We start from the raw sequence: 14,014 nt of genomic DNA on the forward strand, positions 1-14,014 counted from the left end.
TGGGGGGGGTTGTGGTTTGTTTTGTTTTGTTTTGTTTTTTGTGACAGGGCTTCTCTGTGTAGCTTTGGAGGCTGTCCTGGAACTCGCTCTATAGACCAGGCTGGCTTCAAACTCAGAGATCTGCCTGCCTCTACCACTACTGCCCGGCTGTTTTTGTTTGTTTTTTTGTTTTTGTTTTGTTTTTTTTTTTTGAGACAGGGTCTCACTATGTATCTGTGACTGTCCTGGAACTTCCTCTATAGACCAGGCTGACCTTTAAGCCAAAGACCCACCTGCTTCTGCCTCCTGAGTACTGCCTGCCATGATGATGATGATGTTGTTGTTGTTATATCTTTGGGTCTTTGAAATAGGATCTCATATAGCCCCATATGAGAACTCACAAGAGATCTGCCTGCCTCTGCCTGCCAAGTGCGGCACCAACGCCTGGCCAACATGGGCATCTTAATGAACATAAGTCTTAAGATAAAGTAAGAAAGAAGGGCAGCAGAATAGGGTTGTCTAGCATGTGTAAAGTCGTAGGTCAATTGTAGGTAAGCCACCCACACTAAAAAAAGGAGAATACCGTTTCATAGTAATAATCAGAAAGAGCTTTTAGTTGCTTCAGATAGCATACTAACGGCTTTTTCCTGTCAGTTGTCATTTGATCTGAGTTGCCTATAATTTCAAATTTATATTTCTAATTGACTTTACAGGCGTTTCATAAAACGGGTATATGTGTCTTTACCAAATGAGGAGGTAAGCATATTCATATTTCTATTTTTTATTAAAGTGCCATCCTGACAATATTGTATTTGTAATTCTGTGGTATAGCCATTTTCTTCTGTTGGGGAGATGGCTCTGCAGTTAAGAGCACTGACTGGCTGCTCTTCCAGAGTACAGGGTTCAATTCCCAGCACCCACTGGGGGTTTACAACTGTGACTAGTTCCAGAAGATCCAACACTGTCTTCTGGCCTTCATGGGCAGTGCATACATGTGGTGCGCATACATACATACAAGTGAAAATGCCCATACACAAATATGATAAAAATCTTAAGTCAGGCAGTGGTGGTGAACACCTTTAATCCCAGCACTCTCGAGGCAGAAGCAGGGAGATCTCTGAGTTTGAGGCCAGCCTGGTCTACAGAGCAAGTTCCAGGACAGCCAGGACTGTTTCGTAGAGAAACCTTGTCTTGAAAAACCAAAAAAAAAAAAATTAAATAAATAAATCTTAAAAAGAAAGCTTGTCAGTTTCTTAAAATAATAACCACAAACTTAAAGAAGACCCAGCAATTCTTGAGCATTTATCCAAGAGAAATGAAAACTTCTCCATGGTAGGAAAACATGGTCCAACAGTATTAACGCAACTGTCTTAATAATAGCCTCAACCTACAAAAAAAAGTCCATCAATTGCTGAATGGATAAACAGATGTGGCATGCCCAGTTAATGAGTGCTATTTAGTTAAAAAAAAAATATTTTCATTATCTAGGGCTTGGGATGTAGCTTAGAAATAGAGCATTTGTCAAGCATATATAGGGCTGTGGGCTTGATCCACAGGACTGAAAATAATTCTTATCTGTACATATTACATTCTTTAATATGAACAAAATTCAAAAACTATAATAAAGGAGAGGAGCCATATACACACTAACTATATATTATTTGACTTTATTGTTTTATTTACCTACTTGTCTTTGAAGTTTTGTGAATGTGTGTTTTGCCTGCTGTCTATCTGTGTACCACACGTGTATTTGGGTCCCAGACAGGCCAGAAGAGGAATCAGATCCTCTGACACTGGAGTTACAGATAGTTGTGAGCTGCCATGTAGGTGTTGGGAATCAAACCTGGAGCCTCTGGAAGAACTGTCTCTCTTGCCCCAATTTTTTCCCTTTTCAATTAAGTATTTGGAAAAACAGATTTCTAGAAATACCATCAGATAGGAGTTTAGGTAGGAATGGGGATTAATTGCCAACAGGCGTGAGTGAATTTCCAGGATAACAAATAACGTAAATTTTTATTATAGTAATGGTTTTGTAGTTCTGCATAATTGGAAGTCATTTGAATTATATTCCTATAATATATGAAATTCTCACTATTTAAAATCACACGTCAATAAACCTTTTAGAAAACATTGAATTTCTTGGACGTGAGCGATGGCTCAGTGGTTGAGAGCACTTGCTGCTCTTGCCCTGTGGGCTTGTTCCCATACCCACATGGCAGCTCACAGCCATCCATAGCTCTACTTTCAGGGACCAGACACCATTCTTTGGCGTCTGTGGGCCAGGACACACTTGTAGTCCACATACATACATTTGGGCAAATACTCATACATGTAAATGAAAATAAATAAATCTCTGTAAAAAGCTGTAGTTCTCTAGTTCAGGCCCTTAGCATGCTTGATAGTAACATCAAGTGCTCTATCTGGAGTCTTCAGAAATTCCCTCACTAATTCTCACAGATAGTTGTTCTTATATTTAACAGGCAGAAATAATCAGGACTTGATTCTCGAATATTACATTAAGCTAATTCTTAGTTTTTTATAATTCTGTTATCAAGTTGGTCCTTACTGATCATTCTTTCATACTTACTTTCAGACAAGATTGCTTCTCCTTAAAAACCTGTTATGTAAACAAGGAAGTCCACTGACCCAAAAAGAACTTGCACAACTGGCTAGGTGAGTGGTGTTATTCATCTGATTCATCTGTCTTACGGCATCTGTTTCATTTGTAAAGATTTCTCAGGCAGGTGGTGGTGGCGCACGCCTTTAATCCCAGCACTCGGGAGGCAGAGGCAGGCGGATCTCTGTGAGTTCAAGGCCAGGCTGGACCGACAGCCTCCAAAACAATACAGAGAAACCCTGTCTCGTAAAAACAAACAAAAAAAAAAAATCCATTTGTAAAGATTTCTCTTTCTTTGCTGTTTGAAATGAGCTAATATAAAAATTGTTTGAGTAAGACAAGCATTTTAAAGAATTGAGCAGTTCATTTACCACAAAACTTCTTGTCTTTTGCTTCCTTTGTTTTCTTCCTCCTCTTCCTGATATAATGGAATTTTAATTTCTGTCTTATACTAGACCTGAACTAAGTATCTAATGACATTATAGTCTTTCTATAAATAAAGCTTTTAAATAATACTAAAATAATTTGAAAAGTAAAATCCTTTCATATTTGAGAGCAGCACAGGTATTTTCATACACAGTTGCTCTTTTGTGGTAGGTAGAATCACATAAACTTGTTTATCTGAAAACATACTCTTAAACATAGGGAAGCTGAGTGTGGTGATGCACACCTTTTTCCAAGCACTCAGGAGCTAGAAGCTAGAAGCAGTAGAATCTCAACACCCAGAAGGCCGTGACATAGGAATAGCAGCTCTCACTGCCGTGTCTTGCAGTGAAGGCTAGAGACTACTCTGACCCCATCACAAGCATTTCATATGTGGCTGGGGGTGACTGGGTGGTTCCTCTGAAGACCATCCCTCGGGCCTTTTCTTCTCGTTCCCTCATGAGGAAGCGCCTCCTTCCCTTAAGACTGCCTTCTTTCTGCCTTATCCATCCCTCCTCGGTGCCCTACCATGGCCTGGAGGCGGTTCTCTGGTGACCCTGGTTCCTGAGAGGTGACTGTGTCAGCGTCCCTTCCCAAACAGTGCTGCTGCTTTACTGTCGCCTCAGTATGACGCTTACTAGACAGACACTTGCTAACAGGAGCACTGGGTCAGGGGCTTCTTGTAGAAGACTGGCGGCATTATCAGATCACAAGCGGGTCAGATACCAAAGATTTGGGACTTGTAGTAAGCCCACTCATAACAGTATTTCGTTATTTGAACTGAATTGTGCAGTAAGGCTGAGGAGAGGGTAAGGGGAGGGGAGCTGAGCCTGATAAATGGTAGACTACATATGAAATACTTTTTCAGGGTACTTAAGTAGACACTGACCGCAGGCAGGAATAGTTCAAGTAGCTGGAGGATGGCTTCAAGGTTATGCTTGCTATACATAGCAAGTTTGAGGCCAGCCTGGCCATGAATATAAAACAAAATGAGTTGTTTTCTCAGTGAGGCCTTTTCTGGGAACCCCATTTAAAGGACAGAGTCTTACTAATATGTAGCATATAGCCCAGCACCCTCTACCCACCCAAATAGGGTTTCTCCATGTAACAGCCCTGGCTGTCCTGGAACTGACCTCAAACTCACAGAGATCAGCCTGTCTCTGCCTCTGCCTTCCGAGTTCTGGAAGCTACACAGAGAAATCCTGTCTTGAAAAACCAGAAAACAAACAAAACAAAATCCCTTAAGTGGTTGAATTGTAATTTCATAAGAATATCGAGCTCCTAAATGCCCATAAAAGGCTCCTCCCCCTGCTGAGGCATCCTACTCAGGTGTGCCTCCTTTGTCAATTGTTTCAGATGCCAAACACTGCTTTATCTTTTCTGCCCTCATTTAAAGAAATCCACATTTTTTTGGTCTCACCTCATTAAGGGGGTACTCTTTGCCAGTAAGGAGACTAATTAACTTACCAAACAAGTATTTGTGGCTGGACATAGTAGCATATTCCTTTAATCCCAGCACTTGGGAGGTAGTGTGCTACATAAAAAACCCTTTTCTTAGAAAAAGAAAAATGTTGTTGGGCATTGGTGGTGCACGCCTTTAATCCCAGCACTCGGGAGGCAGAGGCAGGTGGATCTCTGTGAGTTCGAGGCCAGCCTGGTCTACAGAACAAATTCCAGGACAGCCTCCAAAACAATACAGAGAAACCTTGTCTCAATCTCCTCCCCCCCCAAAAAAAAAGAAAAGAAAAAGAAGTAATTGTGTGTTGATTTGCTACTAATAGCTTATAAATTTGACCTTCCCAGGTGATGTGTTTATGTGACCTGCCTCAGTATAACTTACCTTAAAGCAGAGGTGTTCTGTATTTTGACATTGCATGTGACGTTGTCATCTATGAGTATGTTGGCCTCATTCATAGCTGTCTGCAGATGCACATAGGCTTCAGGTTGGACTGATTTAAAGGAATGGTTCTCTAATGCTGAAAATTAGAGGTGTTACAAGGAGTGAATTTTAGATTGTATTGTCCTTAAATGGGCCTTCCTGTACCCTTAAAAAAATTAAATCATGGCACTGGAGTGATGACTGAACAGTTAAGGGCACTGACTACTGTTACAAAAGACCTATGTTCAGTTCCCTGCGCCCACTTGGGTGACTCACAACCACTTGTAACTCCAGCCCCAGAGGATACATGCCTTCTTCTGGCCTATGGGCGTGTGCACACACAGTTCTGTGCATACATACAAGCAGGCACACATACACATACATAAGTATATTTTAGAAGAATGAAAAATCAAGCTGTGTAACTTTAGCTTACCTCTCATGTAGGGATTTTTGTGTGTTCTTTCTGTTGGGACTTTTTGTCTCACTGTATAGTTGAGGTTAGTCTCAAGCTTGTGATGCTTCTTCCTGTACCTAATGAGATGTGGGATTACAGGAAAGTTTTAATCTGCAAGGAAGATAACTTGCTATCTCCTGCTTCCTGTTCAGAATGACTGATGGGTACTCTGGAAGTGATCTAACAGCTTTGGCAAAAGATGCAGCCCTGGGCCCTATCCGAGGTAAGTATGAAAGCATTTGAAACACTAGAGCTATGAATGGTACCCTGTAAGTCTAGCCTCTTGAAAGATACATAGTTTTACATTTTATTTATTTTATGCACATGAGAGTTTTGCCTTTGTTTGTTTCTCTGTGTAACAGCCCTGGTTTTCTAGAAGTTGCTCTGTAGACCAGGCTGGCCTCTGCCTCCTGAGTGCTGGGTGGGATCAAAGGCTCCGCCAGAGTTTTGCCTCATATTTATTTGCACCATGTGCATGCAGTGTCTACAGAAGTCAAAAGAAGGCATCAGATCCTCTAGAACTGGAGTTACAGCCAAGTGTGAACTGTCATGTGGGAGCTAGGAATGGAACCCAGGTCCTCTTGTAAGAGCAGCCAGTGCTCTTATCCACTGAGTCATCAGTGTAAAAGAAATAAAGTTGTATTAGTACAAAGTTTGATACAAAACATTATCTAGAGTAGAAGTCAGTAGGTATTTTTTTGTGAAATAGATCAAAGGAAATAGTTTAGGCTTTTTGGAAAAGGTATTCTCTGTTGCATGCTCCTCGTCTTTTCTTTATTAACAACTTTCAAAATGCAAAACTAGGTTGAGAGAACCTGAGTTCAGTTCCTAGCACCCATGTCAGATGACTCACAACTGCCAGTAACTCCAGCTCCAGGGAGACACAGTGCCTCTAAATTCCTCTGGAGCCTCTCTTCACCCGTACAGCACCATACACACACATAATGATGAATTATAATAATAGTAAATCTTTAAGATGTAAAGCAGGCTAAAGAACATGTGAAAATAACCCATGAGCATTTCACCATGCCCCTTTTTAAAACCTTTTCTTGCTGTCTGAAACCTTTCATCACCATGCAGCCCTGAGTTTGGATATGATGCCCCTGTTAGGAATTTACACAGCAATCTTTAGATGAAGAACTGCTGTAGTAGATGCCTTCATAAGTTTTAAGAACAGTGATAGTGACTACAAATAGTCTTACTACCTGGTATGTAAGTGTATCTCATGGGTGTACAAACGAAACAACACTAAGTTAGAGCATATTGATACAAAGTAGGCTTTAAATGGAAAGGCTGCCCAAATGGTCAGGTTTCCCCCATCAGAATGTATTTAATAAATGCAGCAGCAATCATAAAAATTTTATTTCTTTATCTCATATATAGGCATCCACATACAGTGCATATAATATAAAATAAAACAGTATTTATGTTGCATATATTGACTTTAGTTTTACTTGTTTGCTTGAGGCAGAGTCTTTCTACGTAGTCTTGGCTATCCAGGAACTCACTGTATGGAGCAGGCTGGCCTCAAACTCATAGAGATCTACCTGCCTCCCAAGTGCTAGGATTAAAGGTATGTGCCACCATGCCCAGCTGTTATAAGACACATATGCAGCACTCATATGTATATATTCACATATCTTGTGGATGGATATAAGGGGTATTAAATATAGTATAATCACAATAATTTTTTTAAACCAGAGTTATAAGGTAATAGTTTAAAAAACTTTACAGCTACGTATGTGTCATGTGCCTTTAATGCCAGCACTAGGGAGGCAGAGGCAGGTAGATCTCTGGAAGTTTAAAGTTAGCCAGTATGAGCTGCATATGAGAGTCTGTCTCAAGAAAGAGGAGGGGGACTGGGAAGATAGCTGAGTTGAGAGCACTGACTTTCTCTTGAGAGAACTGGGGTTCAATTCCCAGGGCCACATTTCAACTCCAGTTCTAGGAATCTAGCCTACTTTCTGGCCTCTGCATGCACTAGTAGTCACTCATCTCATAAGCAAGACATGCATGTAAAATAGAAATAAAATAAGACTTTAGCCGGGCGTTGGTGGCGCACACCTTTAATCCCAGCACTCGGGAGGCCGAGGCAGGCAGATCTCTGTGAGTTCGAGGCTGGGCTGGAGTGACAGCCTCCAAAACAATACAGAGAAACCCTGTCTCGTGAATGGCAAAAAAGGTCAAACTGACTGTCTGGAATCCGAGGAAGCAATCAGCAGCACATAATGTCTCCCAGCCCAAAGACACTGCATATACATAAACATGATAGCAGGACGTATATCCAACCCAAGTCTTGATCTACAAAACACTCCAGGTCCTCACAGGGACACTGACTTCCAGCTCCCTGTTAGAAGCCCACATTTGTAGACGGAATGCCTCTGAACTTCCCAAAGACAAGCCCCCATGAGGTGGAGAGTCCTTCACAACAGAAGTATCTCCCAGAAGTAAGACCCTAAGGCTGGAAACCATCATGATGGGAACACTGTCCCACCCCCTGGAAGCAGTCATCCCGTGGGTGGGACCCACAGAGTCTGCATCTTCTCAAAAAGCATCCACTGGTGTGATTCAAATGGATACCAGAAAAATAAAGTTAGCCCCTGATGTTCCTTCATTTGATTGAAACACTTTAATTTACAGAAAGTGATTCTCCAATGAGAAGTGTAACTGATCAGATTTGACTTGCTGAATCTGTTAAGTTTCTACCTCCATGCTGTTTTCCCTCTGAGAATTGCAGAGCAAATAAATAAGACTAAGCACCCACCGAGCAATGAATGGAACTTTTATTCTTAGTCAGGAATAGAAATGGGGAACAGAGGCTGACGCAATGCCCCAGTGGTTTAGAGAGCTCTTCCATAGGACCCAGGTTCAGTTTCCAACACCCACAAGGTAGCTGTCAGCCATCTGTAACCCCAGTTCCTTGGGCTCTGATACCTTCTTCTGGCCTCTGCAGGAAACAGGCATGCAAACACTACAACATCTGAAAAAAATTAAAAAAGGAGCCAGGCGTTGATAGTACATGTCTTTAATGCTAGCACTCGGGAGGCAGAGGCAGGCGGATCTCTGTGATTTCGAGGCCAGCTTGGTCTACAGAGCGAATTCCAGGACAGCCTCCAAAATAATACAAAGAAACCCTGTTTCGAAAAACAAAAAAGTAGAAATGGAAAAGAAATTAGCAGATCAACTCTGAAGTATCAGTTCTTGATAATGACTAAGGAGCAAGATAACTGGATAGTTTGTTTCTTTGGCAGTGCTGTGGATTGAAGGCCTCATGTTAGAATTATCACCTACTTGTACTACAGTCTCAGCCCCTGTTGCATCTTATAGATATTTTAGTAATTAGAAAAATGTATGGCCGGGCGCTGGTGGCACACACCTTTAATCCCAGCACTCGGGAGGCAGAGGCAGGAGGATCTCTTGAGTTTGAGACCAGCCTGGTCTACCAAGCCAGTTCCAGGACAGCCTCCAAAGCCACAGAGAAACCCTGTCTCGAAAACAAACAAACAAACAAAAAAACAGAAAATTTTGGGAAAAAAGGAAACATTTGGTTATGAAGAAAACAAAATTTTGTGATTAAAAAAGATCTAGGTGCCAGAGAGATAACTCAGTAATTAAAACAACTGGCTGGTTTTTTTGTTGTTGTTATTTTTGTTTTGTTTTTTGCTGTTGTTGTTGTTTGTTTCTGTTTTTTTTTTTTTTTTTTTTGGTTTTACGAGACAGGGTTTCTCTGTATTGTTTTGGAGGCTGTCGGTCCAGCCCAGCCTCGAACTCACAGAGATCCGCCTGCCTCTGCCTCCCGAGTGCTGGGATTAAAGGTGTGCGCCACCCCCACCTGGCCAACTGGCTGTTCTTACAGAGGACCCAAGTTCAATTCCCAGCACCCACATGGCAACTTAAAATCAACTATAGCTCCAGGGGATTCCAGTGCCCTCTTCTGGCCTCCTCTGGTGTGCATGTGGTACAAGACATACCACCCATACACATATATTAATTTTAAAAAATCTTTTATGCCTGGTGGTTGTGGTGCGTGCCCATAATCTCAGCACCCAGGAGGCAGAGGCAAGTGGATTTCTGAGTTCGTGGACAGCCTGGACTACAGAGTGAGTTCCAGTATAGCCAGGGCTACACAGAGAAACCCTGTCTCAAAAACAAAACAACAACAATAAGATCTTTTATAACCAACAAGTTATATTCTTTTTAGTTCTATTTTAAGTTTATAAATTTATTTGGGGCATATGCAAGAAATTAAGTGCTTACATCTCCTTTGTAGCTTTATGAGCTCTCTATGTGAATCTCTCTTGGCTTTAATGATTTGTATTACACGGGTACTATTAGATCATTGTACTTTTATTTGCCAAAAAGAAACTTAAACTTCAGAATGTTTTTATACATGCTTAATTTATGTTTTACAGAACTGAAACCAGAGCAGGTGAAGAATATGTCTGCCAGTGAGGTACATACTGTTTTATGATTTTCTTCATTTGCATCCTCTAGTCCTTTTCATTAGAAACAAGGCAATGTTTCAATATAAGGCTTATAAAATCAGTTACTATGCTGTATTTAGTAATGGTTAAGAAAATCTACAGTCTGGTGTGGTGATGCACGCCTTTAGTCCCAATGAGTTCAAGGCCAGCCTGGTCTACAACGCAAGTTCCAGGTCAGCTAGGACTGTTACACAGAGAAACCCTGTCTCAAAAAATAAAACAAAACAAAAAATGCACCGTCATTTCTCTTACCAATTTATGTAAGCACTGAATGAGAAGTTGGTTTAGTGTTGGGGGGTACCTAGGAGTGGAGCTCAGTGATAGTGTGTCTTGCATGTATAAGGCCTGGAGTGGGACCTCAGCAATACTAACAGTAGGCAGCTTCATGTGCAAGCATCTGACATGAGCAGCAATCCCACTGCACGCTTACGTGACTATCCCTTCTCCTTGGGGATGAACCTGGCACCAACTTAGCAGATATACTTGTGGTAAATAGAAGGCGACCAGTGTGCAGTCTTACGGAACTGTTGGGTTGTTGTCTTAGTTATGTTCCTGTTGTAACCCAGCATCATGAGCAAGGTCACTTAGAAAACTAGCGACTGTGACCAGCATGGTAGCTGGAAAGCACGGTACTGAAGCAGAAGTTGGACGCTCATGTCTTTGTCAGCAAGTAGCAGGGCAGAAAGAGACGCATGGACTTGGCATGGGCCAGTCCTTAAGTCATTTGGGTTTGAAGCCTCAGAGAGCACCTCCAGTGACAAACTTCCTTCAAGAGGAAGAGTTCCACCAACTTTAGATCCAGTGTTTAAATACATTGGGTCACGGCGGGGGGCAATTCTCATTCAAATCAGTACACTTACTCAGTATACTTAGTAATAAACAGTGCATTGGCATACATTTTTATTATATAGCAAACTTGCCTAATATGCAATATAAAAATGTAATATAAAAATATATTTAGATGAAAAGCATGATTTTCTAAGAATATGTCTATATCGTATAAAATTGACAAATTTCCATTTTAATCCATTGTTTATGTGTATTCATCTTTTTTATGTCACTTTTTTTAAAATCTAGATGAGAAATATTCGACTATCTGACTTCACAGAATCCTTAAAAAAGATAAAACGCAGTGTGAGTCCTCAAACCCTAGAAGCATACATACGCTGGAACAAGGACTTTGGAGACACCACTGTTTAAAGGAATGCCTTTGTAAGCCCGCAGAACGTTATACTTAACCAGAAACATGAGCTTCAGAGAAGTTATCAGCTGCAGGAACTCAGACTTCGTTTACAGGACTTTTTTTGTGCACCAAACTTGAAGAGGAACAAGAAGACAGACCTAAATAAAATATGCAATGTGAATGGAGTTTTTGTTTAAGGCCTTCTTGCCTGGTGGTCATGGTTTTCTCGGTAGGCATTGTTAGTTAGAGCACAGCAAAAATAGATTCTGGTTCTTTATTGATAGTAATCATTATGTAAATAATAAATTGTATATTGTGTAAAAGTATTCCAGAACAGTGACTGGAAGACAGGGAGAGCCGGCTGTTGTCTGTCTCCTGTTTTTCTTACACTCTCTTATTTTCTGGTTTCCTTTCTGCTGTCACCTTAGCTCCCTGTGATTGGAATACCAAGTACTCGGAGTTCTTTCTGCTTTTCTTACCAACTCCAGTGTGCCAAATGGAAACCTTTTCCCATCTGCAGTAAGGAAGAGCTACACTAAGGCTTTTTTCAACCTTGACATACATACAGTAAACTGCTAATACCGTCTTTCCACGTTTTGTTTTTCCTATTTTATTGCCTTGCTGCCAAACGGCTTCGTGTTGTAATAGCCACAGAGAAAATCTGGCACAACAAAGGTTTGAAGGTTTGAGTCACTCTGTCATGTAACATGTAGATCAGTCCTTGTGTGCCCTGCAGTATTTTTTTTCCAATATGTCAGAAATCCTTTGTAGACTTAACTTATTCAAGCTGAAATCCATTTTTTGTGTTGGAGTTATGCTGGTATTTTAGAGAGCCACTTTTAACTGCTATAATTTGCACCATTGTGAGAGAAGAGACATACTAGGAGGAACAACATTTCTAGTTTAGTGCTTACTACTTTCTTAACAGCATAATCACTAAATGCCAGTGGCACCACCATCTTTTTACTAATTACCGTCCCTTCCACGAAACTGAAAGTACCAAATTTTTCTACACAGCATATATTTTATAGGTTTCCTGTGCTTACTTTTTAACTAAAAAGCTCTAGTCTGTTTGTCTACTTTTGGTTTCCATAAATGTATAGTAATTCTTTGTTGTTTGCATAAGTATGGCTGGACTTTTATTATAAAAATGCATTATAGGAAGTAGAGGCTCATGTGTGGCCTTTTAAGAATTGTATCAAGGCAAATAGATATTTGCCCTTAGTTTACTGGTTAAAAGTTTGTTTACAGAATTTTTCCTTGGTGCTTAAATGATGCTGTGTAAAATATCATGGGTAGAAAGAATATTGTTGTGGTAGTAACACCAACTCTTCATGTAAGAAAGATGGCCCTCTCCCTAGATAAAAATTTTATGATAAAGACATAAATCCTCAATTTTACTCTTGGTGTTGTTAAAGATTTATCTAAGCCTAGAAGATGGATTATTTCTTAGAAGCATATAGCATTTATAGCTGTGCTTTTAATCATGACTTTAGACATCCCTGAATGATAAAAATGAAAAGTTTAGATAAATAGGAGAACAAATTTAAACCAAAGCTGTTTGGTACTGGCTAACTGTCTGTTCTCAGACATTAGAGCATCAGTTATGAATACTGAAGATTCAGGCCTGTGATGAGAAGTGCAGCATCTTCAGGAAAGCTCTGAAAGTTCAGTTTGTTTTCATTTAGAAAGGGATTGATAGCATCACCACTATTTATGTATTGAGACAGGCTTCAGGAGGGCCTTTAAAGTCATCCTTAGTTTATGATTCTTTGGGAAGGGTTTTAAGAGATAACAAAATTTTCATGTGCTTAAAAGACAAAAAAGTCAAGTTAATCTAAACTGCTGAGTCAAAGGTATTACTGTGTGACTGTCAGTGTGTATTAGCTCCTTTGTTCATCAGGTAGGAGGTTCAGCTAATGTCAGAGAACACTTTTTGTGATGTCTTAGGACCCAGGTTTATAACAGGGTTTCATGGAGCCTAAGCTGGCCTAGAATTCAATGAGAAGCCTAGGAATACCATCAACTGATCTTTCTCCTCTACTTCCCAAGTGCTGGGTTGCCTGTGTGCACCCCACACTGGGAGGGTTTGTTCTTTTTCAGAAAGGAGAGACAGTTTCCAAATTAATATTAATTTTGTTCAATATTAATTTTAGATTTTACATTGAGCTCTATTTACTGTTCAAGATGATGTTTAAAAAGGAAGGATTTGAGCCCGGTAGTGGTGGTGCACACACAGGCAGGAAGATCTGTGAGTTAGAGGCCAGCCTGGTCTACAGAGGGAGGACCAGGACAGGCTCCAAAGCCACAGAGAAACCCTGTCTGGAAACCCCCCCCCAACAAAGGAAGGATTGGTGTGTTCTTCCTGCTAACGTGACAGAGTCCTTGTATGCTCGGTGAACTTACTAATCAGCTGACTGAGCCAAAGGAAAGCCTCATACCATCTTTCCAGATCTGCTAGGGCTACAAAGCTTTTCTGAGACTAGAAGCCAATTGAATTTGTTTTTGTCCTTTTGTGCTTCAGGTGTAACAAGATAAACAGAATTTTAAGTTAAATATATGTGGCATTCTCTGTTTATAATGTAAACTGTTTGTGTGTCATACATACAAAATTAACTTTTTTGTAGATTGAATTTATACTTTGCTTTTCGGATTCTAAAGGCAGAAGATTTTCTTTTAAATGTCTGTCTCAATTTTAGTCTTAACTTTTTACTTCTATAAAAGAAATGACTTTAAGGGGACACACAGCTGCATAAAGTGGGTTTTTATCCTAATTAATTTTATTGTAAATAAATGATAAACTTTGTTTTGCCTTAATTTTTTATAGTTTGAATCTTTGATATTTCTGAGGTTGCAATTTGATGAACTATTTGTAACTCTTGTGTTAATAAACTCTGAACAAAATATACAAAGCAATGAATAGAAGGTTTGGGAGAGCAACGCAAGCTAGTCCAAAGTGACAAGAATGCGTGCATTTGAAGAGCGCTCTTATGTG

At 40.3% G+C, this 14,014-nt stretch overlaps 1 protein-coding gene across 4 annotated transcripts in view; it reads left to right on the forward strand.

Annotated features, from left to right (window-relative positions):
* Spast (spastin) overlaps window positions 1–13,836 on the forward strand; it is a 45,535-nt gene extending 31,699 nt beyond the window's left edge. For all 4 annotated transcript variants that reach the window (XM_040730750.1, XM_040730751.1, XM_040730748.1 and 1 more), the window contains 5 exons: window positions 693–735; window positions 2,573–2,652; window positions 5,505–5,575; window positions 9,765–9,805; window positions 10,914–13,836. In XM_040730750.1, the coding sequence (XP_040586684.1) occupies window positions 693–735; window positions 2,573–2,652; window positions 5,505–5,575; window positions 9,765–9,805; window positions 10,914–11,036 (358 nt within the window). In that variant the 3' untranslated portion in view covers window positions 11,037–13,836. The remainder of the gene's footprint in view (window positions 1–692; window positions 736–2,572; window positions 2,653–5,504; window positions 5,576–9,764; window positions 9,806–10,913) is intronic.
* The last annotated feature ends 178 nt before the right edge of the window (window positions 13,837–14,014 follow it).

This window comes from Mesocricetus auratus, unplaced genomic scaffold (genome assembly GCF_017639785.1).
Source record: "Mesocricetus auratus isolate SY011 unplaced genomic scaffold, BCM_Maur_2.0 Super-Scaffold_100024, whole genome shotgun sequence".
Classification (NCBI taxonomy): Eukaryota; Metazoa; Chordata; class Mammalia; order Rodentia; family Cricetidae; genus Mesocricetus; species Mesocricetus auratus.